At 39.3% G+C, this 24,296-nt stretch overlaps 1 protein-coding gene across 3 annotated transcripts in view; it reads left to right on the top strand.

The window, feature by feature from the left end:
- Positions 1-3,073: 3,073 nt before the first annotated feature.
- The window catches only part of plekhm1 (pleckstrin homology domain containing, family M (with RUN domain) member 1), a 58,082-nt gene continuing 36,859 nt past the window's right edge, over positions 3,074-24,296 (top strand). The window contains exons 1-4 of one of the 3 annotated variants that reach the window (XM_048614809.1): positions 3,074-3,242; positions 15,928-16,001; positions 17,391-17,629; positions 22,437-23,084. In XM_048614809.1, the coding sequence (XP_048470766.1) occupies positions 15,948-16,001; positions 17,391-17,629; positions 22,437-23,084 (941 nt within the window). In that variant the 5' untranslated portion in view covers positions 3,074-3,242; positions 15,928-15,947. Of the gene's footprint in view, positions 3,343-3,773; positions 4,049-15,927; positions 16,002-17,390; positions 17,630-22,436; positions 23,085-24,296 lie in introns of those variants that run through there. The other 2 variants (XM_048614810.1, XM_048614811.1) reach the window with 2 other exon arrangements.

Genomic DNA, 24,296 nt, shown 5'->3' with positions numbered 1-24,296 from the left:
TCCATTACTTCACTACCCCAATCCATGCCAGCCTACTCCTCACCCACACCTGCCACCAAACCCCCTTGCCCACTAGTCATCCGCTACCCTACGTCGCCACTCTCCAATCTGCAAACAATCTTAGATCATGCCAGGCAAAGAGATAAACTGCTGAGTGATTTGTGTGAAAGTGAAATGGCAACCACTACAACAATGAACGCACAACTACAGTTCATGATGAATTGGAAAGCTGAAGACGTTGTCGGAACATTTGAAAAGTCCAGACAAAAGTGGAAACTGGCAATCGTTACCTTGAACAAAATGGAAAGGGTCAGTTTTTGTGGACAAAAGTGGTGTTAAACTTGCAAAATAACTGATAGCCGAGTGAGGACGACACTGAAAATACAGACAAAATCCTTGTCGTATTTGGCATATATCCCCAGCCAAAGTCAACTCATTGGATTTAGGGCTGCACGCTGCCTCAATGGTTAGCACTCCTGCCTCACAAGGCCAGGGACCCAGGTTTGATTCCACCCTCCTGCGTCTATCTGTTTGGAGTTTGCATATTCTCCCTGTGTCTGCGTGGGTTTCCTCCAGGTGCTCTGGTTTCCTCCCACAGTCCAAAGATGTGCAGGTTAGATGGACTGGCCATGCTAAATTGCCCACAGTGTCCAGGGATGTGCAGGCTAGGTGGGTTAACCATGGAAACTGCAGTGTAACAGGGATAGGGTGGAGGGGTGGGTCTGGGTGGGATGCTCTTCAGAGGAACGGTGTGGACTCAATGGGCTGAATGGCCTGCTTCCACACTGTAGGGATTCTATGATTCTATGATCAACAGGGATTTCAGAGCAAGAAGCAAGTGAGCCTGTTCACAATTTCTTAACAAGATTGAAAAATGCAACCAAATAATATAAACGCAAGAATGAAATGTGACATTTTCCAAGGAAATATAAAATCATATAACCATTCCCATCAGAAAGAGGGTGAGAAATAAGCCCACAACCATATATATAAAGCAGAAGCTCTATACCAGATTACAGAGTAACAGCATTCTGCTAAGACCAAACCAGAAGATTGTTCCAGGAACTTTGATAGAAACTATTTGCCCAACGAGAGATGCTCTGAAACTGACCAATGTCATGCTAATGTCATAGAGGGAACTGAGATTCTACAGCTCAGAACATCCCCAATCAGGGGAATCCTGGAGTTGAGCAGTTGTGAAGAGTTGCAGCTTATCTCAGTAAATCATGAAGTGAATAAATGACAGTGAGATTGAAGGTAGTATACCCACTGAAAAGTGCCCTCTGATCAGAAGTGAGAAATTGATTGCTAGGCTCACAGAGCCCATAGATTTGGTAAATTCCATTGTGATGAATGAAAATATTCAAAAGCCAACCGAATAAGTTGCAGCTAATGAAACTTCCTGCATCTACCTCTTCCCCTTATTGTCAGCCAGAATGTTAACAGAAAATAGGTGAGACAAACAGAGAATGTAAAAGAGCACTTAGCGTTGCTGATCATATCCAGAAATATGGTGTTGATGCAAAAATCATGATCACTATATACATGAAGCCATGGAGAGAACCAGCAGTACTCAGATAAAGCTAAACAGAGAGAAATGCGTTGCAAATGTGACAGAACGCTTGCTCTTCAGTATGCAGTACACAAACGGTGGAGTTCTGAAAAGATCAGTTATCTTGCAGCTGGAAGTTCCAAGAGACATGAAAGAATTGACAAGTTTCCTTGGTGTGAACCTACACGTGTCCTTTCACACCTCACCGTAAGACAATAAGATGTAAGAGCCAGAAGTAGGTAAATTGGCCCATCGAAGTTGTTCTGCCATTCACTGAAATCATGGCTGATCTGATAATCCTCAACTACACTTTCCTGCCTGATCCCTATTAAGTCTTGATTGCCATATTGATTAAAAATCTGCCCATCTCAGCCTTGAATATTCTTCATATCATTATGTCAGAAAGCACAGCACATCTATGAGAGCTGATGACAAAAGATGTTGAGTACTGGTGCTCAGTGTCACATCAGAGGAAATTCAACAAACTCAAAATCGTAGGACAGGGGACAAGCCTGTTGTACTACAATAGAAAGAAATCTGTTGCTTTGCAATTGGTACTTCCACAGAAGGACTAGGAGCAGCCTTAGTACAATAGGGAAGATCGCTAGCATTCACATTCAAAACTTTGACATCAGCTGAGACCAGAAATGCTAACATAGAAACAGAACTTTTAGCAGTTGTGTATGGATATGAGTGCATAAATTGCTATGGGATCATTGCACACTAAGCAAATATACAAAAAATGTGTGGAACACCCAAAAGACTCAATGGTTATTGAATTATCAACATTCTTTCTCCCCAGCACTCCAAAGCCCCAAACCTCCCACTACTGCATAAATGTTATCCCCTCCACATTTCATTTCAGCTTCGATGAAGAGTCGTCTAGACTCAAAATATTAGCTTGCTTTCTCTCCATGGACGCTGCCTGACCCACTGTGATCTCCAGCATTTTTTTTGTTATCAGTACAGATTCCACATCTGCAGTAATTTGCTCCTTCAAGATTGAATGGTAACTTTCAAGGCTGTGCAGTTATAATTGCACTCTGAGATACAAGTGAGAAACAAAAGTGGGGCTGGCAGATGTCATAGTTCAGTTATGGTTACAAGAGATACAAAATCTAGGTTTAAAGAACATCACCAAAACTGTGTCAAATGGGAGGTGACAGTAGCAAAAAGACGTGCAGTTACGAATAGTCCTGCTACAACTGATCTAGGGGTGGCCTGATAAAACATAGCAATCACAACTAACCACAAGAGCAACATTGGTCTGTCACAGAAGGCATCCTGGTGGAAGATGGTGCGGTGCTAGTTGGATTCAGTCTAATCACACCGAAAATGATGTAGAATAAAACTTCTCCAAGAAGGTGCATAAAGGTCACATCTGAACTAGATGAAGCGCCAGTGTTTTGAAAGTAAAGATGGATTATTTCAAACTCTGAGAACAGTGACACGGACAGGTGGGTGTGAAATAGGAGCTGAGCAAATGTCTAGATACTGCAGTCTACCGCTAGGTGGAGGCCGCTCACCGGGAAGGGGTTCTCGCGGTGTGCGCTGGGATACTGGCAGAGTCCATGGGAGGAGGAAAGTTGTTCTCGCGGTGTGCTCTGGGTTATTGGAGGAGTCTGTTTGTGTGGCGGTATTGTCGGTATGGGAAGGGTGCTGACAGCCTGAAAACTTCGGACCTGTGGGGGTAAGGGGGAGAAAAGATGGCAAGTGAAGCGAGTTACGGGCAAGAAGAAGCGGTTTGGGTGTTTGGGAGGAGCTGATGGTGTTAGAGGGCATTGGGACAGGTGAGCTTGGAAGCCTCCTCAGACGGATGGGTCTCGGAGGTTTCAAACCCTTTATATCTCTGTATCTGTCATCCCGAAGTTCAGTGCCTGAGATCTAGCAGCCTTGGGCAATAACAGCAATAAGGACGGGAAGTTGGTTTTATCAATGACGTACTCCCTGTTTGTAATGTTATAGCTAATCTGATCTGCTACGCTCTTCAAAGTTTCTCAATAGTAATGCTTTGTCGGATAAAGGGTTTTCTTAGTCTTTGGGGATGTTTCTAAATTTCTTAGAGTTACGGTATTATTAACCTGACTATGAATGTTTTTTATTTCAAATTAATGTCTTGGACACTCAGTTTACGTATATTTATGATAGTTGGAGCCTCTGTGTTAAACTCTACCTCATAAGGAGCAAAATTCTGGACAGTTTCAATTTCGTTTGTTAAACTCTTGATAAGTTTTTTTTTGTTCAACTTCATTAACATGCTGTAAAGTTGGGAGAAAAGAATTGTGAATGCTGCCTTGTTGAAATTTCTCTATTGCTTGACACTACTACAGACGAGGAATCTGTTTGGTTTTATCACTCTTATTGGAACTGTGCACTGCTAGGTTTGTTGATTTCAGTAAGAATAACTGTCATCATAGGCCTTGGTGGTCTTGTACCGGGGAAAAGATGTGCTCATATCACTGGTCTATTGAACAAACTCCATTGGAAAGACTAAGGGTATGTATAACTACCTGTAGTCAAATAGCTCACACATGCTTTATTAGGGAGCCAAGTTTTGCAAGACCTTGTGGATCTGTACCTCAGCAAGTCGGTAACACTTCAGGAGAGCAGGAAGTTAATTAGCCAATAAAATTACAAAAGACACAAAGAAACAAGAACAGAATGTTGGAGAAACTCAGCAGGTCTGGTAGCATCAGTGGAGGGAAAAACCACTCCCCACTCAGTTTTGGACTCAAAATGCTAACTCTGTTTTTGTTCCACAGGTGTTGCCAAACCCACTGAGTTTCTCCAGTGCCTGTAGTTCTTTGTATTTATATTAAGGAGAAAAAAATGTTGATTTATTAAGTCGAACTGCTTAGTCTGTCCTTTGAATGGTTAACTTTTAAATTGCTGGGTTATGGTTGTTGGCAGCCTGGGGCCTTCTGTACTTTAATCAAAATTGGCTGATGTTTTTATTCATGGTCATGAAACATTGGGTTAAGCATTGCCTTCTGTTTTCATTTAGAGGCTTTTAAAATTCAAGTTAGGAATTTATGACTTTTTTAGGGCCAATTTGTTCGGTGAGTTTTCAGCTTTTATGCAACAGCAAGGATAAAAGTTATATTCAATCAGTAGAAAGTTCTTTTTCGTGTATATTAACCGTAATGTACTAAATAAATGAGTGCTAGTTCAGATGTAAAAAGAGTTGTTCTATTTTTTTCTCTGCATATTTGCACCCACAATTATGCTTTTATTTTAGTTTTGTTTTATTTTTCTTAAATTTAGGTGAAATAAATTGTATTAGTTTTTATATTTGTCTTTTTTTTTTATCTTCGATCGCCTCGCTTGTAAGGACGTAAGATCATAAGAAATTTCAGCAGGAGTAGACCGTTTGGCCTATTGAACTGACCTTAATTAGGTTTTTCTGCAGTTGCCTGCCTGTTTCTTATAACCCTTGACTCCATTGTCAATCAAAAATCTGCCTAATTCCACCTTAAATAGCCTCTATTCCTTTCTAGGGAAGAGAATTCCAAAAATTTAATGACCCTTTGAGTGAAGAAATTCCTTCTCATCCGTCTTAACTAGAAAACTGCTTAGTTTTGAACATTTATTTTCACCACCTAATTCTAGATTTCCCCCATGAGAAGGAGCATCCTTTCAGCAGTTATGCCTTCAAGCCATTTCAATAAGATCATCTGTCCTTCTATTCTTCAACCAGTATACATCCCAAATGCTCAACTCCTACACGAGACAAACCCTTCAAACCAGGAATCAGCCTCCTTGTAACTGCTTCCAATACAGCCAAATCCTTAAATAAGGAAGGCAAACTACAATAATGCAGGTGCGGTCTCACCGGTGTGCTGAATGAAACAAGATTTCCCTGTTTTTATATTCCACATTCCTTTATAATAAAGGAAACAATCAATTACCTCCCTAAATACTAGCTGTATGTACATGCTAATATTGAGATTAATGTACACTCCGATTCTCTGAACTGCAAGATTCTGCTGTTTTCTCTCTGCTTAAGCAATTCTACTTTTCTATGCTTACTGCTAAAGTAGAACATTTCACATTTTCCCATGTCATTCTGCATCTGCAAATTTTTTGTCATTCATCTATACCCGTTTGCAGATATTTATATCCTCTTGCGGCTCTCTACTATCCACCTTTGATGATCAGCAAATTTGACTATAATATAGTTGGCCCCTTCATCCGCTTATATAGAATGCAAATAGTTCAGCTCCAGCATTTATCCCGAGGTACTCCATTAGTCATAGTTTATTAACTGAAAATGATTCATTTATCCTGGTTCTCTGTTTTCTATTAGCTAGCCAGTTTTCTACCAATGCCAATATATCACTCCAATGGGCTCTGATCTTTTTAGGTGGCCCTAAACAACTGAATTTTGGGAATTCGCTGCAAGGCTCCTCTACAGCCTGTTTTAATCGTAGTACAACATTAGCAGAAAAGTTTACAGTCAAGCTAAAATCTGTACCATTGATGCTAATGTTAACTAATGGGTAAGAAAGATATGAGCAGCACAGTGGCAGAGTGGTTAGCACTGCTGCCTCACAGTGCCTAAGAAATAAAAATCAAAAGAACTACGGATGCTGTAAATCAGGAACAAAAACAGAAGTTGCTGGAAAAGCTCAGCAGGTCTGGCAGCATCTGTGAAGAAAAATCAAAGTTAATCTTTTGAGTCTGGTGACCCTTCCTCAGATTTCTTCCAGGTGCTCTGGTTTCCTCCCACAGTTATCCCATAAAGATGTGCAGGTGAGGTTGATCGGTCATTCTAAATTGCCCGGTAGAGACCAGGGATGTGTAGGCCAGGTGGATAAATGTGAAATTACGGGGATGGATTGGGAGTGTGGGTCTGGATGGGATGCTCATTGGAGGGGTGGTGCAGACTCATTGGGCTAAGTGACCTCTACCTGTCATGTAGGGATTCAGTGATTCCATAAGATAGAAATGACCTGAAAAGGCAATTTTTCATGGTGTTAATTCCTGCAGAAATGGATAAAAGGGCTGCCATGTAGGATACTCGGATGATTAAATGCTTGTGTGATGCTCAAATTGTGCAGGAAGTGAAGTTTTGCAATTTAGTGGTGGTATAAGGCAAGAATCTAGTCTTGTATTTCCAATAAGGGAGCAGACAGGATTGACATAGCTCTTTTCCTTTTTTCTATGATGTTGCAATAATGAAATGGTTTTCATCGGTACGGTCACAAACTATGTAGCATATGACTGATGACGATAAGTTGTCCTCATTGTCATTCTTGCCTTTGGTTCTGTTGACCACCATCCTCCTACAATATCTCTCCAGTGTTGCACAGCTAAATCAATCCATTTCCACATCTACATTTGCAACAAGCTCTACCCCGTCAGCACCTCTCAATCTCTCCTCTGTCTCTCTATTAGACTACACATCTTACATCCAATACTAGAGAAACAGAAACTTCCATTTATGAAAAACGGAAAGGTAAAAGCTATTGCCATTGCTATTGATTTGTGCCACAAACTTCAGTTCCTAGCTGCTGACACCATCTGTCTCCCTGGCACTGTCTGAAGTTGAACCGAGTCGTTTGTAACTCAGGCACTGTAATTCCATAGATGAGTCCCAATTGTACATTTTTACCATCACTAAGTCTATTTCTACCTCTAATATTCTGATCTCTAGGAATCAATGTTCCTCACCTTCAGTTCACTTGTTGTTGAGACCCTGATCCGTCTCTTTGAATACTTGTAGCTTGACCATTTTTAGGCCATCCTCCTCACTCTCTCACACCAAAAATGTGAGAATTTGAAACTGTGTCTATGTCCTAACTCCTACCAAATCCCATTTATCCTTCACTCCTGTGTTTACTGACCTGTGTTAGGTCCCAGCTGTGCAACTCTTTGTTCAAATTACCATCCTGTTTTCACATCCCTCACAAAACTTTGTTCAGTCTCTACCTCTGTATCCCCTACAGCACTCAAACCCATCCTTTAGCCCTACAACCTTCTGATCTGTCTCTTTTCCTTTGATGCACACCTCATGCTCATCTCCAGTTTTAATTGCACGCAAGATTAATTTGAGTTTACGGCACATAAACAGACTATTCATTCCATCTCAGTGTTTATGCCTCATTCAAGTCTCCTTCCATCTTTTTTCCATTTGAATGTATGATTTTTATTCAGTGAGTGCAAATCCCTGGAGCCAAGTGACAGTCTCCCTGTTTTCAGAGTTGAGGGTGATCAGCCCACTGAGTTTGTAGAGGAGCACTCCTTGGTAATGTGCTGCATTGTTTGTGTCTCTCCACAAGTACATTGGGGTTTGTACTGAGGCCCCAGCAGTAGATGTTTGAGGTGCAGGGCCCCAGCTTCTCTTGAACCCGTTTAGCAAGGAGCACTCTGGCTGTGGTTATTTCCAAGCATGTCATTCGACAAATGGAATTGGTCACAAGGAGCATAGTGGCTTCCCGTGTTTCCCATTCCTTGATCCAATCTACAATTGTAGTGACCTATTCCCTTCTCCCTCATTTATTTATCTTGTTTTCTGTAAATACATCTATAGCGTACACTTCAGCCACTCCGTGATAGCTTTTTCAGAGGAAGCTTTTTCCACCACTCGATCACTCTGTGTGAAAAAGCTTCTTCTGAATTCTCAATTGAATTTCTTGTTTGCTATCTTATATTGATTACCTCTAGTTATTCTCATCCTCACAAGAAGTAGTATTCATTTTGTATCCACAGTACCAAACCCTTTCATAATTTTAGACACCTCTGTAAGGTTACCCCTCAGCCTTTATTTTCAAACATGAAGAAACCCAGCCTATTAATTCTTAATGTGTGTGGTCACACGTTTCTGGTACTATCCTTCTGAGTCTTCACTTTACCCTCTTCTGTGTTTCAATATTTTTATAATATGGCACCCCTAATTGAATGTAATAATGAGTTGTCTAACCAAAGTTGGATGCAGGTTTAACGTAACTCTGCTACTTTTTGAGACTATACCATTGCAAATAATACCTAGTATTTGGTTTGTTTTTTTAATGGTGCTGCTAACCTGTGGTGCAACTTTTAACAATTGATGTGCCTGTACTCTGGGATTCTGTTGTTCCTGTGCCTCACTTAGATTTGCAACTTCCAGATGATAAGTGGCACTTCTAGTCTTCATTACACAATTGCTGCAGTTCTGAAAGACTCACATTCTGAAAGGCCCCCATGACCTTCACTGCCTATCTACCTTTCTCTTTTCTTCTTTAAGACACTTTTTTTAAAAAGCTTTCATTTGACTGTGTTTACATGCCTATGTAGCTCAATGTCAAAGCTTGTATAACGCTACTCTTGGGTGGCATGGAATATTTTATTACATTAAAGATAAGAGGCTCTTGTGGCATAATGATGGTGTTCCTAGGCCTCATTCCAAGCCCATCTTCTATAAAGATGAAAGTTGTGCACAAAATATCTAAAAAAGAGTGAGTTGATGAGAAATTTAGTCTGAAAGTGCTATTATACTTGTGCATCCAATGGCAGGAGAGCAATAACTGCATGTCATTTCCTTGGTATTATGCTCGGAATGCTTTGGGCTATTTCATGTAACTCTCTCAGAAACCAAACAGATGGTGTTTGTATCATTAAAACATTCATGCCTGCAGAATCAGACTTCCATTATTTTGGAACCGTGATACATGGATCCATTACTTCAAGTTAAGCTTGCTTACTCTGTGGTGTGCAGCCAGCTGAAGGAAATTCATGTGTGAGCTTGATATCTGCATTCCTGAGCTATAAAATGTCATAAGTGCATGAACAGCATTCCTACTGCACTGATGTAGAGATGAGAATTAATGTGGTCATAAAGTGATATTGGTTTTTTTAACATTTCTTGTTTAAACTCCCTATACCAAAATAATGAAAAATCAGTCCCTTTATCTTCATAGCAGATATGACTTGTGACATAGTAATAAAGTCATAGAGGTGTACAGTATGGAAAAACACCCTTCGGTCCAACTTGTCCATGCTGGCCAGATATCCTAAATTAATCTAGTCCCATTTGCCAGCATTTGGCCCATATCCCTCTAAACACTTCCTATTCATATACCCATCCAGATGCCTTTTAAATGTTGTAATTGTGCCAGCCTCCACCACTTCTGTTGGCAGTTCATTCCGTACATGCACCACCCTCTGTGAAAAAATTGCCCCTTGGGTCACTTTGAAATCTTTACCCCTTCACCTTAAACCTATGCTGTCTCTTTTTGGACTCCCCTACCCTTGGGAAAAGACCTTAACCTTTCACCTTATCCATGCCCCTCGTGATTTTATAAACCTCCATAAGGTAACCCCTCAGTCTCTAATGCTCCATGAAAAATAGCCCCTATTGTATCCCTACCCCTTGGTCAGAGGGCCACGGTTAAAATTCTGCCTGCCCCTGATGTATGGTGTGACATATCTGAATAGGTTGATTAAAAATATCTATCCTGAAGCCATGCCTGGCACGTGTTAGTGCTCTTGTGGCATGATGATAGTGCCCCTGCCATTGAGCTAGAAGGCCTGGGTTCAAGTCTCACCTGCTCCAAAGCTATGTCAAAACCCTTCTGGACAGGCTCAATACAGATATCTGTGCTCACAGCAAAATGAGATTTCTGACAAAAGTCCAAAATATAAAGTTACAGGAGTGCAAAATTTAAAAAGCTCTTCACTGCTAATCAGTTGCTCTATTCCAAACTGTCTGAGAGATTCTTGGCTATTTTAGACAAGTTCCTGTAGAGCTTTAACAAAGCATCAATTATCAAACTTATTTCAAAGCGTCAGGCAAGTAATGGTATTAATTATGCACCCTGAATTAATGACGATTATCTGCTTTTATTTTTAGCGGTATTGGTTCCTGACATACTGGTCTTGCAGAGTACGTTGCACTGTAAAAGTAAATTTGCTAGTATTCTGTAAATTTGATTGCACAAAAATTAACCCGAGTTTTTCATTGAGGGTTGCAGGGATATGTGCATTGGAAACTGGTGCCTTTCTTCCCAAATTGTGCAATCAAAAGATATTTGATACTCATGCAAAATTCCCTAAAAATCTTTGAAATTATTGGAAAAAGTTATCCGCTTTTTAAGCGGGCAGTATACTGCCAATGATGGACTATCCTGGTTACTTGTGCTTCATACAGCAGATTGGATAGTCTGATTTTCCATTGTATTCCACAGCAAGTCTAAATAAAAGCATTTTTCTGTTACTGCCAACTGAATCAAATAATAGAAAATAACAACAGAAGATCATGACTCACACTGGAGTATATTACAATTCTTTCGTGGTCATTATTTTAGGAGAATAACTTAGATAATTTGGTGAGACAAATGTGAGCTGTGATTCAGAAATCAGCCTTTCAAGAAGTGAGTATATATACTTTAGCTGGCATTTCTCTTGCTATGACCAGTTAGGATTTGTGAAAAATATATATCACTAATAGTTGCAAGAATAAAAGTGGACATAAGTCTTTAAGGTGAAAAGATGGCAAAAGGTTATTAAAGCTAACCCACTTATTGCCCTAACTTTGCCGTACTAAACATCTTGTTTTATGTGTCTGTTGTCCTGATTGATAGTGCTTGATTTCTAAGTCAGAGGGGCAGCAATGTGGTAAAGGAGTGTCTTCAATTTCAGGGATAATTTGGAAGAACAACTTGACCTTAATTTTTGGTTTGTGAATTTCTGCTGGTTAGGGCCTTTCTTTTTATTTGCTTGCTTTTTCAATTGTTCATACTCTTTTCTGGTTGATAGAAACTGAGAGGGTGACTAGAGAAAGCGTTTTTTCCAAGAACCGTGATCCCAAGTACTCTCATTTATAGTTCTTTTCAGTACTGTTCGTGTATAACTTGTTGAAATTTTATTGTTAGAATTTGCTGCCAAAACAATGGCACTTGCATTAATTACAGTGTAAAGGGTAAACTGGCTGCAGGTGAGGGGGAAGGTGTTAAGTGTGCATATCCAAGCTTTGTTCTCTGGGCTACATAATTCCACAAAATGGTAATTTACTGTTTGGCTCACCAGTGATGTGCATTGAATAGCATGAAGTAGATACAAATTGATACAAATTAAGCCTGCTTTATAGGAACAAAAACAAACTTGCTGGAAAAGCTCAGCAGGTCTGGCAGCATCTGTGAAGGAAAAAACAGAGTTAACGTTTTGGGTCCAGTGACCCTTCCTCAGAATGGATTTTGTTCCTGATTTACAGCATCCTCAGTTCTTTCGGTTCTGCTTTTTATAGGGCAGTTCATAGCAGAAATAGCATTTCACTCTTTGAATTATTGGTTACTTCCAGTCGGCCCTTCTAGGGTCGAAAGCTAACTATTACAATTTGCAAACAAAAACAAAAATTGCTGGAAAAGCTCAGCAGGTCTGGCAGTATCTGTGGAGAGAAATCAGAGTTAACGATTTGGGTCTGAAGAAGGGTCACTGGATCAGAAACGTTAACTCTGATTTCTCTCCACCTATGCTACCAGATATGCTGAGCTTTTCCAGCAATTTCTGTTTTTGTTCCTGATTTCCATCATCTGCAGTTCTTTTGGTTTTTGGTATCAGTTTGGAGTTTCATTGATTCAGGTTTTAAATTGTTGCAGAAGATTTTTAAAACATGACTTTTAAATCAAATATTTTTCTTGTCGTTTTACATTCTGTGCACTGTTTCACTTTGTTTTTGATTTGACAATGAATTCCTTCACCTTCTCGAACCTTCCAGTGTTCGCTTCCCTATCTTTAAAATCTGATTGGTTGTTCTGTACAATGAAGCAGTGTTTTCCTTGCTCTGTCATCATCACCTCGTGCTTACTGTAATTTCTTGGACAATTTTTATTTTGAGCTGATCAGAATGCAGGGACAAATTTAAATAATGATAGGTGCCTTGCAACAGTGAAATCTGTCTTGTTGGCTTGCTTGCCATTCCTCTAGTCACAGCCACGGTTAATGCTATGAATTTGCTTACGGTTTGGTTATCCAGTTTATAGAGCACTCTCCACAGACAGTGTAGGTATCTGCTTCAGTTGTTGACTTGTTCCTGCTGAGGTTTCTGTTGCAGTGACCGCTTCCTTGCTGCTGTGGTCGGTGCTGCAATCTAAGTTGTTCACTTCGTAACACAGTGTTGAAAAACATTCTGATAAGTCAGTTGTTTGTGTCGGTGCCACACTGAATGTGCTTTGTATCATTATGTTCTTCAGATGTTCTTCCCGTAGGAGTTTGTGTTTGCTATACAAAGCATAGCTGTCGTCATAAGTCTGAACAACATTTTTTAAAAAGTACTTTCATTTATATAGCACCTTACAAGCTGTCAGGCCAATCCAAAATGCCCCACAGCCAATTGTTTTTAATTTTGAAGGGTAGTCCCTGTTCTAATGTAGAAAGTATCTCGGTCAATTTGTACACAACATGATCCCACAATGTGATTATGCCCAGATTAACTGTGTAATGTTAATTGGGTAGGGGGTGGTTATTTGGTAAAGTACTAAAGTACCCTGTTCTTTGATATAGTGACATGGGATAGTGATATAGTCCGCATGAGAAGGCAAGTAGTGTTTTGTTTGAAAAATTACACCACCCTTCAACACTCCTCAGACTGGACTACAGCATCAGTCTAAGATATTGTGCTCAAATATCTGGAGTGTGAACTGTACCCACAAACATCTGTGCCTCTGAGCATACTATATGATTAAATTATAGCTGTTCAATGCAGTAAAGTTGAATTTCAGTTAACAGTATTTACACATCATTTTCCTTTCCACATTTTGGTTGCTTAGTTAAAGATTTGGGGACCGGTTAGCTGAGTTGGATAGCTGGCCAAAATCTGGTGTAGAATAATGCCAGGAGCCTGTATCTAATCCCCTTCAGGACTGGATTATTTCTTAAGGGCTGTCTCCTCATTTTGCCCTATGATATTATGGCATAAACCATGTTAGGAGGTATGGCTGTACAAGGAAGCTACAAGGCTAAAGGGAAATACTTGATAGGTGTATTGGAGCTGATGAGCGCAGTTGAAATGTGTGGATTTCTTTTATAGTGTGGAAATGATTTTGTTACAACATAAGAGAATGAAAATTTCTTGATAACCTCCACGTCATGCTACACTTCATTCACACTTTAAATCTGCCAAAGGGTTAACTTGATGTGACATGTTTGTCAATAAGGACACTGTCCAACTACTTACATTTCCAGGTTGTGTCATGTACATTAGTCAGTTCAGTGTAATTTGCTAGTTGCATGTTGGTCCATTGGGTCTCGTCTCTTCCCTTTAGGTTGATGTGCCCACTGGGTAAATCCTGAATTACAGCTTAATTGCTTGTTGCTATAATTGCTTCTGTTCAAATGCATGTATGTGCCATTGGACCAACTGCCTATTCTATGATTATCAAGGGGTTTTTCTCTCTGGGTTAGAAGCACAACATTTTATGGAGATAGATAATTAAATAGATTTTTAACAGATATTTTGATAAATTAAGACAAACTAGTTAGACCACGTAGTATTGAATCAGAGATAGTAGGAACTGCAGATGCTGGAGAATCCGAGACAACAAGGTGCAGAGCTGGATGAACACAGCAGGCCGAGCAGAAAGGCTGACGCTTTGGGCCTAGACCCTTCATCGGACCACGTAGTATGTTTGCTCAATAATACCAACAAAATAACAGGAGCTCAGTGTTTCAGAAATTACTTCTTGTAATGCAATTCAAGCTGTTAGTAGGCAAATGTCACAGCCATTCTACACTAGTGATGACTTTTAGTAATATATAGCCAGTTTGTTTTAGTCGTAATTGATAGAGAGTTATGTTGATAAGGCTCTGCTGCTTTGACTGCTGCCTTGGGATCTTTAACAACCACTTGATTAAAAGGGTGGTTCAAGTTCCATTTATGGATTATTGCCTCTGTTTGCAAAAAAAATCAACCTTGATTATAAGTGTGCCTTTCAAATCCAAAGCCAACTGATCCAGAGGTGAAAATGTAAGCCAACTCATTATGGAAACAAAAAGTGCTGGAAATACTGAAGTTGATTGAGAGAGAAACCGTTAACTTTTTAGGCTGACAACCTTTCATTAGTTCTGCTTTGTGATACATAATGCAGAAATCTTGCTGTGCTGTCTTGCATTTGAATGGGAAATATTCTTGCATCTTTGAATAGTGTCATTGTAGCTTGTGAAGTCCTGAATTGTTTTCAGAGAGAGCAGGAGGCATCCACGCATATGTACCAACACTTATTTCATTTCTTTATTGCCTTCTCCCAGCTCCATAATCATACATGTTATTGTATTTGTTTTTTCACTTCCAGCTAGTGCAATGTTACTCTTCCAAGGTAGATGGCTTGGTAGATTTCAGCTGTCTCTTTTGATGGTACTGGGATGGCACAAAATTGCTCAGTGAGAATAGTATTTTTCAAGCAATCAGTCCCAGTTTAGTTTTAAGTTGCTTGCAGCAGCTTTATTTGATCCCATACCAGCTCTATCCCAAAATGATTTTTTCTGAAATAGAGAATATTGAAATTGAAAAGCTTCATAAATTGTGGAGCTTGGTTGTGAATTGATCCTGTAAAGCTTTGATTTGGCCATCTAGTACTAAAGTGGGGCTCTAGAGAGAGAAGCTCTGATTACTTCTACCTTGGGTCACTTGTTTTATGCTGTTGGTAGCTGAGTTAAGATTAACATTTCATCCTCCAAGGGGAAATAGTGAGTTGAGATGAAATTCACTGTGAAAGCCTAATTCATACTATATTTCACAGAGGTGGTAGCAACATGGTCATGTCACCAGACTAGTAACCCAGAGCCCCAGACTAATGTAAATACTGAAAGAACTGTAGATGCTGGAAATCAGAAACAAAAACAGAAATTGCTGGATAAGCTCAGCAGGTCTGACAGCATCTGTGGAGAGAAATCAAAGTTAATGTTTCAGGTCTCGTAACCCTCAGAACCCCAGTTTTGGCATTACTGTTCATTGCTGCCAGCCATCCAACTATCTGAGCTAAACGTTGAGGAGGGACAATGCCCTAGTGGTATTATTGCTAGATTATTAAGGTTATGGGAACCTGGATTTGAGTCCAACTATGGCAGATGTTGGAAGTTGGAATTTGGGATTAAGAGTCCAACAATGACTCTGAAACCCCAGTCAATTGTAGCTTCACTAACGCCCTGTGACCTTTACATAGTCTTGCAAATATGTGAATCCAGACCTACAACACTGTGATTGACTCTTAACTGCCTGCTGAAATGGCCTAGCATGCGCTCAGTTTAAGGGCAATTAGGAATGAACAATAGATGCTAGACTTACTAGCAATGTCCAGATCCCACAAGTGAATAAAAAAACTTGATTCTCAAGGTTTGCTTGTTTGTTACTTCAATTATGAATTTATCCTTTGCTAAGTGTTTCTTCTTTCCTCCGTCTGAAGGTGTCATGTGAGTGTGCACAATGATTTCTACGCACACATTGGAAAACTTAGCGGCACACAGAGAAGTTAAACAGGTAAGTGGAAGCATAACAGTAATATAACTGACAACTCAAAAATAGAGGTTTTGCTTCTGCGTTTGCTTGACTTTGGTAAAATTCAGGTTTGTGAACTAAAAATAAGTCTCATTCAGTAAATAATCACTAAGTTGTGATTTGTAGAATATTTATTGAAGTAGAATCTTACTTGAATGGGAAAAGTGAGATCTGATTTTTGCACAAATGAAATATAGCATATTTGGAAGTGATGTAATCAAGTGACATTTTGTCATTATATTTACATATGTTGGAATTAAGGACTGCTCAGATGGATCACTAATTTTGGATTGAACAACATCAACTTGCATTATTTAAGGTTTTTGAAGGTTTAATCAGACAAATATTATTGACCCTAAAAATGAGCTATCAAGAGACATAGCTGTATGTGGTGTAAATGTCATTAAATATGTAAGTTTTAAAAGGGCTTTAAAGGTTGATTCACAGAAAGTTTTAGAGAGTTGCAAAGTTTGTCATCTAAAATTCTGAAAGCATGATAAGCAGTGGTTATGCAAAGGGAGGGGGAAATGTATAACTCGCCAGAGTGCAAGGGACCAAGTTTGATATATATTGTGAGGCAGGAAGCAATTAGAGTTGGAGAGAATGGTGATGCCATGATTAGATTTAAACATAAGAATGAGTCTTAAATTGATTATCTATCTCTCAGTTCCTCGAGGGTAGGTTAGCAAAGGTAGTAGTATTAGGCACGTGACCAGGTGTGCTATTGAATATAAGCAGAAGTTTGGGTGAGGTGGAAATTGAGAGTCCAGCTGGGTGAATATTGGGCTATTGAAGTGTATAGTTGTTGACAGGGAATTTGCAGCTGATGGATAGAGGTGGATGATGTTAGAGGTAAAGGTAGGTGTTCATTATGCTGAAGTGTGATGCAATTATTGAAATCTCAGTTCAAGTTGAACCAGGATGTCAAGATTGCAAACATTTCCAGATAAGTATGTGATGCTGGTCCAGGGGGCAATTTGAGGGGAAAAAACAATTTTCTGGGTTCAAGGTCATTACTGGTGAACATGAGGGTAATTAAGCTGAATGGCTGGTGAAATATTGTAGAGAATGTGAGTCTGAAGGATCAGAAAGTTCTCAGGAGTATGTGGGTTTTCTGTGTCTGAATCCCACTTTCATATGTAGACTTTTTTTTTGGTGCAGGTTTGATTTTGTGGAAGTTATTTTTATACGATGTCACTTCAGGCCACTTCTTTTAGTACCAGGTCAGCAGATAAGCTGTGTGTATCAATAATGTCAGTTCCGAAACTCAGGATTCATAGACCCTTTCTCTTTTCAGATTGTGTATGAATTTGTGAGGTAAGGATTTATTTTGTATAAACGTAAATGCTTGGTTATCCACTTTCTTCTCAGCGGATAAAGAAGAAACTGGCAAGTTCCCTGAAGTGCTTACAGAAACGTTACGTAAACTCGGACAATGTGGTTACCAGTGATGACAGTGATGCAAATGTTCTCTGCTCTGTCTTGGAGTCCGTGTTTGTGCACGGCTTGAAATCAAAGTATGTCAAAACAGATGGAGGAAAACGAGGACGAAATAGAGTACCTCTCCCAGAGCCTGTCTTTTGGACTCTGCTTAAAACTGTCACTCACCGGTAAGTTTGTGTAATTTTGTAGAACTGATTTATTTCCTTATTTCCTACCATATCATCATATTTTCTAAACTTGAAAGTTAATTTCAAGTGGTGAATTTTTGCATTTGTACATTTTTTTTTCAATCTAAGAACACTGGTTACTTCTGTAGGATTACTCTGATAACAAGTTTTGTAACGTTACTTCTATAGTTTGTAATGCCAGATATACTCATGGAAAAGTCAATATTATATTAAAATCAAGTCTGTGAAATTTTAACCTAATAACCTGTAAAATTAAGTTTCACCCTAGCTTTTTGGGGATAAAAATTTAAACAATTCAGAATGAAAGTATAATCTATCCAGTCACAACAGCCAGCCCAAATTCATTATTGATTCAAAAATATTGCAGTTACTATATTGTCTCCAGTTCCTCCTTGTCAATTAAGACAGGAAGAATGTAGATCAATTTTGATTTTTTGGGGCTGAGGGAAGAAGGGGTGAGAAACTGATAGATTAGAGGAAGAAAGAGATCAGCAGTGCTACTGAAGCCAGGATGCAGGGGCAGACTCCGGACCAAACATGACGTAAATGAACATCTGATCTTTACGTCCTTCTTCATGCCTTAGCTTTCCTGGGGATGTGAGAAGAAGTTCAGGCACTAGCAAACAAGCCCTAGTAAGCGCTGACTCAGTACCATCTCCCTGCACCAAGACTTCAATAAAGATTTGGGGAGTGTCAGCATGACATGCTCTAAAGCATGTCTCTTCCTTTCTCCTGTTTGGTGTGTTAGTAAGGTGACACATTCCTTAATAAAAATACAGAGATCAGCAATAATGAGTGGGGTAGCTTTTGCTTCTCCCCATTAGTTTTTGGATTCTTTTGAGTCACATTAGATATGCTGTCCAGGATGTTTAGGTTGGAAGTAAACTCCTCAAAAATGTTACCCGAGTAAAAGTTTACTCTTTAACATTTTGTCTATTAAAAATTGTTCTCACACTTGGTCATTCGACTTTTACACTGTTAGAAAAATTTCTGTTTACCAATTAGTAACTTCAAATCCAATTGTTTTTCAAAATATTTGAAGCCAGTTTGTGGGGCCTTCACATTGTGAATTGCTATCAGTAGGCTAAACAAACTACATTCTAATAATTTTTGTTGTTATGCTAAACTGTCAGCTACATGCCTTGAAAGAAATATGTATGTGTAAAAATTCCTTCATTAGCTATCTTTAAATTTTTGTTTGCACTTAGCAAATCTTGTCCCCACTTACTGCCATCACAAACATATGTGCTTAAGCCCACTCATGTAGTTTGTGTAGTGACAGATTCAATAGCAGGAAAGTCAGATTATTATGACTGGATTTCGAATAGAATTTCATAGACTCTTCACTCTGACATGGATGTGGCAGTCAGATGTACTTGGGATTTGTTACAAACATCCTTCCATAACTTGCATGCTTCTTCACCTCTTTTTCCTCTTCACATCTTTTACATTCATATTACACTAGCTATAAACTTGTGCCATTTGTTTACTGATAACAAATATTGTAACATAAAACCTGCGGATCTATTGCTAAATAAAGCTGTTGGAAAGCTATGCCATAAACCTCTATGTCCTGGTCACAATTCTTCAAAATCCTAACAAATATTTATAGTTCTTTGAAGCTTAGTGGATAAAACTGCGACTCACCATCCTAAAACGCATCACCGCCAATGTATCATATAGACTAGAATACCCCAGAGTCATTTCCTGGTTTGTACTGAGGTAAGTAAACTCATTTGGCTGGGATGCAATCGTTATCTTGATCTAGTAGGAAAGATTGACTTAACTAAGTGTTTAGGTTTCAGATTATCAGCCAGTGGCTCCTGCTAATCAATTGTCCATGTTTGGAATGGAGTGAGGAGGGGATCAGGCTTGGCTGTGGAGTTCTATGCAGTTATATACCAGATTGATGTACCTTGTCAAAAACTATTTTGAATCGGTGTGAAATACTGGTTTAGGGTGAGAAATGTTATTCTGAAGTACAGCAAAAAGCTTCCTGTAATATCTTGTTTAGTATTAGAAAAGTAGGTCATAATGGGGATATTAAAAAAAGCTACAAGGGGATATGGATAGGTTACGTGAATGAGCAAAGGTATCACCAATGAAGTATAATGTAAGAAAATGTGAATTTGTCTACTTAGGCAAGAAGAACAAAAAAACATGTGACTTAAATGATGAGATATTCAAGAACTCTGAGATACAGGGTGATTTGGGTGTCCTAGTGCATGAAATACAAGGAACTAGTATGCAGGTTCAGCGGGTAATTGGGAAAGCTAACATAATATTATTGTTTATTATGAGGGCAATTCAATACAAAAATAGGTAAGTTATGCTTCAGTTATACAGAGCTCTGGACCATTGTTTACAGTATTGGTTTTGTTTAACGAAGGATGTAAATGCATTAGAAGTAGTTTAAAGAAGATTTAAAAAGAGGGGAGACAATGGCCTTGTGGTATTATTGCTGGACTGTTATTCCAGAGACCTAGGTAACTTTCTGGGGACCTGGATTCAAATCCGAACACGGCAGCTGGTGGAATTTAATTTCAATAAATATCTGGAATTAAGAATCTAATGATGACCATGAATCATTGTCAGTTGTCAGAAAAACCCATCTGGTTCACTAATGTCTTTTAGGGAAGGAAACTGCCATCCTTACCCAGTCTGGCCTACATGTGACTCCAGACCCACAGCAATGTGGTTGACTCATAACTGCCCTCTGGACAAATAGGGATGGGCAATTAATGCTGGCCTAGACAGTGATGCCCTCATCCCGTGAATGAATAAGAAAAAATTTACTAGGCTAATACCTGAAAGCGGCAGATAATCTTATGAGGAAACATTGCACAGGCTAGGTTTGTAACTGCTGGAGTTTAGGCGATTAAGAGATGATTTGATTGAAACACAAAATCATGAAAGGGCGTGGTGAGAATGGATTTAGAAGGATGTTGGAGCTGGCTTGACGATCCAAATGTCCTACTCCTAATATTTATTCATATGTTTGTATGTTACTCTGCTGTCCGCTTGATTTTTTTCCCTTTCATTTCAATTTGAGCACTAGATAATTTGACCTAATTTACATGCTTTAGAGTTCAGAGCAGGCTGTTCAGGATACTATATCAACGCATCAAACTTCAATACCAAAAGAAGTAGTAACTTGCTGTGCTTAATCTTTGTACATTATTACGAACTGCAAGCATTTGTCATGAGATTTAAGATAGTCAACAAGTTATGCAATAAGGAATACAAAAGAAATTTCTTCACCCACAGACTGGTAGGAATGTGGAACTCACTACCACAACGAGTGATTGAAGCGAATGGATACATTGAAGAGTAAGCAAGGCAGGCACTTGAGCAAGAAGGGATAGATTTGATGAGGAAAGATGAAAGGAGACTCAAGTTGAGCTGAATGGCCTGTTTCTGTGCTGTATATTCGATGAAGTCCTATGTTCTCCTACATGGAGAACTTGAGAACTAGGCAATTCAGCCCCTCAAGCCTGCTCTGTTGTTCAGTACGATCATGACTGATCTCATCTCAGTCTCAACTGCACTTTGCTGCCTTCTCTCCATAACTGTTCAACCCATAACTAATTAAAAATCTAACTATCTCTGCCTTTAAATTTACTCATTGTCCTGTCATTCAGTCTGGTGGAGTGAATTCCACAGGTTCACAATCCTTTGAGAGAAGTGACTTCTTCTCATCTCTGTTTTAAATCTGATACCACTTATCCTAAAACTATGATCTCTCATTCTAGATTATTCCATAAGAGGAAACCTCCTCTCGATGTCTATTTGGTCAAACTCCTTTAGCATTTTGCCTACTTCAATTAAAACTCCCCTCATGCTTCTAAATTCTAGACAGTATAACCCTAAACTGCTGAATGAATCTTTCTTCTTAAAACACACCATTTGTCTGTAGAGACAAAACTTTTTCTTCTGGCCTGAATGTTGAAATCTGGCAACAACGCTTGTGAGGTTAATGTGGCATGATGCTGTAGTTAGCTTCAGTTCGTAGATCATAGAATCCCTGTGGAAACAGGCCCTTCGGCTCAACAGTCCACACTGACCCTCAGAGTATCCCACCCAGACCCATACCCCTATAACCCACCTCATCTACACTTCCCTGAACACTACAAGCAATTTAGCATGGCCAATCCACCTAACCTGCACATCTTTGGACTGTGGGAGGGAACCGGAGCACCTGGAAGAAACCCACGCAGACACTGGGAGAATGTGCAAACTCCACGCAGACAGTTGCCCGAGGCCGGAATCGAATCCGGGTCCCTGGTGCTGTGAGGCAGCAGTGCTAACCACTGAGCCACCGTGCTGCCCCTGAGTTCTGAGAGTATTATCATTGAATGCAAGATGGTGCACATTTGGTTTTGCCATTCATGTGCTTTGCAAAGAAAGTACACATTTGGTTTTGCTATTCATGTTCTACATGTGTACTGCAAATAAGTGGAAAAAGGGTTTTCAATTTGTTTGAAACTAGAGAAGTGGGTATCGGGTTCACTGTGACATTGCCTATGGTGGATCAGGGTGCTTCTTATCTGTGCCTAACTGGAATTAGTGGCTCCTTGGTTGGGATGCAAAGAGATGCTGCTATCGAGGAAACCAGATTACAGCATACAGTGGAACAGTGGCGTAAAAAAGTAATAATTTTATTGATTTGTGAATTATCCATGTATACATTTATTAATGTTAGCATGCAATTCAATTTGCTTGATTCTACTGCGTTGCCTAACAAATATCTTGAGTGCTGATTTTCATTTATTTAAAAATCTTACAGAAATGTGGTGACTGAGCTGGAAAATTTGAACTTTATTAACACTGACATTGGACGATGTCGAGCATGGGTCAGGCTTGCACTGAATGATGGCCTGATGGAATGTTACCTAATATCTCTATTCCGTGAACGGGACAACCTGTGTGACTTCTACCACCCTGTGGCCTTACTGCTCGATTCAGAGGATAGTGAAGTTTTATTGAGCTATCTACAAGGTCTATCATCTCTTTCGTTTGCACTGTCTTATAAATCAGCTGTACTGAATGAATGGACCACAACTCCCCTGGCATTGGCAGGTTTATGTTCAGCATCCGAGTTGCCAGAACCCTCACTGCCTGACTTTTCTGAAAGCAGAAGGAGAGGATCCTGGGATTCGGTTTCTCAGTCCTCTGGATCTGATATTGTTGATGTAATTCATTCTAGTTCCACAACTGCACACAGCAGTCACCTCTCAGGAAAACTAAAACTTACATCGTCTAATCTAAGTTTGGAAACAATTGGATCATCCCAACTATCATCCAGCCTGAACTCTGATGGTTTGCTTCAGTCAAATGGAATGAAGAGCCCTGATCAAACCACAGAAGAGTTGTGGTCATGTGATACAGACAAGGGTATTGCAAGTGCAGAAAGCTCCAACAAATCTCTACAAGAGTGAGTGTTAATTTTACTTCGCATGTTCTTCTCGGTGCTTTAATGTATGCCATTTTATTTCATTTATGAAGCCAAGAGAATTGACATTTGTCTTTTAAGGACTCCTTGCCATTCTAAGAAATAGTTTTGACTGTGAACTGTAATTGTCACATTTTGCTTTGATAGGTTCTCCCACAATACAGCGAGCTGTTTTATGTTCTGAAGTCGATATGGGTTTCTGTTAAAGAACTATGACTGAGATGGGTTTGATGTCATAAGATGGTGGTAACATTAGTTAACAACATCAGATTTGCAGCCAAGGTGCTTAAAATAGATGATGTGACTGCCTCTATTTCTATAACTGTTTCCTGTTTTATGCTGTCAATCTGAGCATTATGCCTTTTAAATTTAAAGAACACATTTCTATTTAACTTCACAGAATAATGGATGGCATAAACAATATCATTAAGTAGCTAATTCCCTGAGAAATCTCTGAAATTCTGAATAGATATAAACACGTCATCCTTGAAATTATAGTTTCATTTTGTGAAGAGGAAGACTTTCTTTTACTTTAAGTTTAGATTTGTTCTGTGAGGAGTGACAGTGTCTGGAGATTTGTTTGTATGCATTTAAATTAGATCTTTGAACTGTTCACTTAGGATTTATGCATAAGAAGTAAAGTGTAGGTGAGAGAAAATAAAACTGCCATTGCTTAGTGATAGGAGTCCAGTAACACACAGTCAGAACAATCCAGAAGTCAGACATTGTGGATATTCATTTAGAAAGAAAGGTTCTCACACCTGAGGGGTGCTGTTATTCATGTTCAGTAAGTAGTCTGCACTGAAAAGTTCTGAGAAGCTTAGAAATGAGAATCAAATGGATATAAAAAGTTTTTAAAGGAGAGGCATTGGTGTAATGGTGATGTCTCTGGATGAGTAATCCAGAACCCCAGTTAATGTTCCAAGGATATGGGTTTGAATACCACGTAGGAGATTGGGAAATTTGAATTATAGTCCCTACCTCTGGGCCAAAAGACCCAGTGTCTTGCCCCACCTGCTCCAGAGATGTGTCATAACATGTCTGAACAGGTTGGTTAAAAATATCTATAAAAGGTAACCAAATGCCTTGATTTTCTTTAAAAGAATAGATGGCAAGCAAGGAAAGAAATATACAGCAAAGAGAGTATGTGAAGAGACTGGCAGCTAATATAAAGGGGAATCCAAAAGTCATCCA

This window comes from Rhincodon typus, chromosome 30 (assembly GCF_021869965.1).
Source record: "Rhincodon typus isolate 14 chromosome 30, sRhiTyp1.1, whole genome shotgun sequence".
Taxonomy (NCBI): Eukaryota; Metazoa; Chordata; class Chondrichthyes; order Orectolobiformes; family Rhincodontidae; genus Rhincodon; species Rhincodon typus.
Note: the sequence above shows the minus strand (reverse complement) of the source record. Positions and strands in the feature narration are given on the sequence as shown.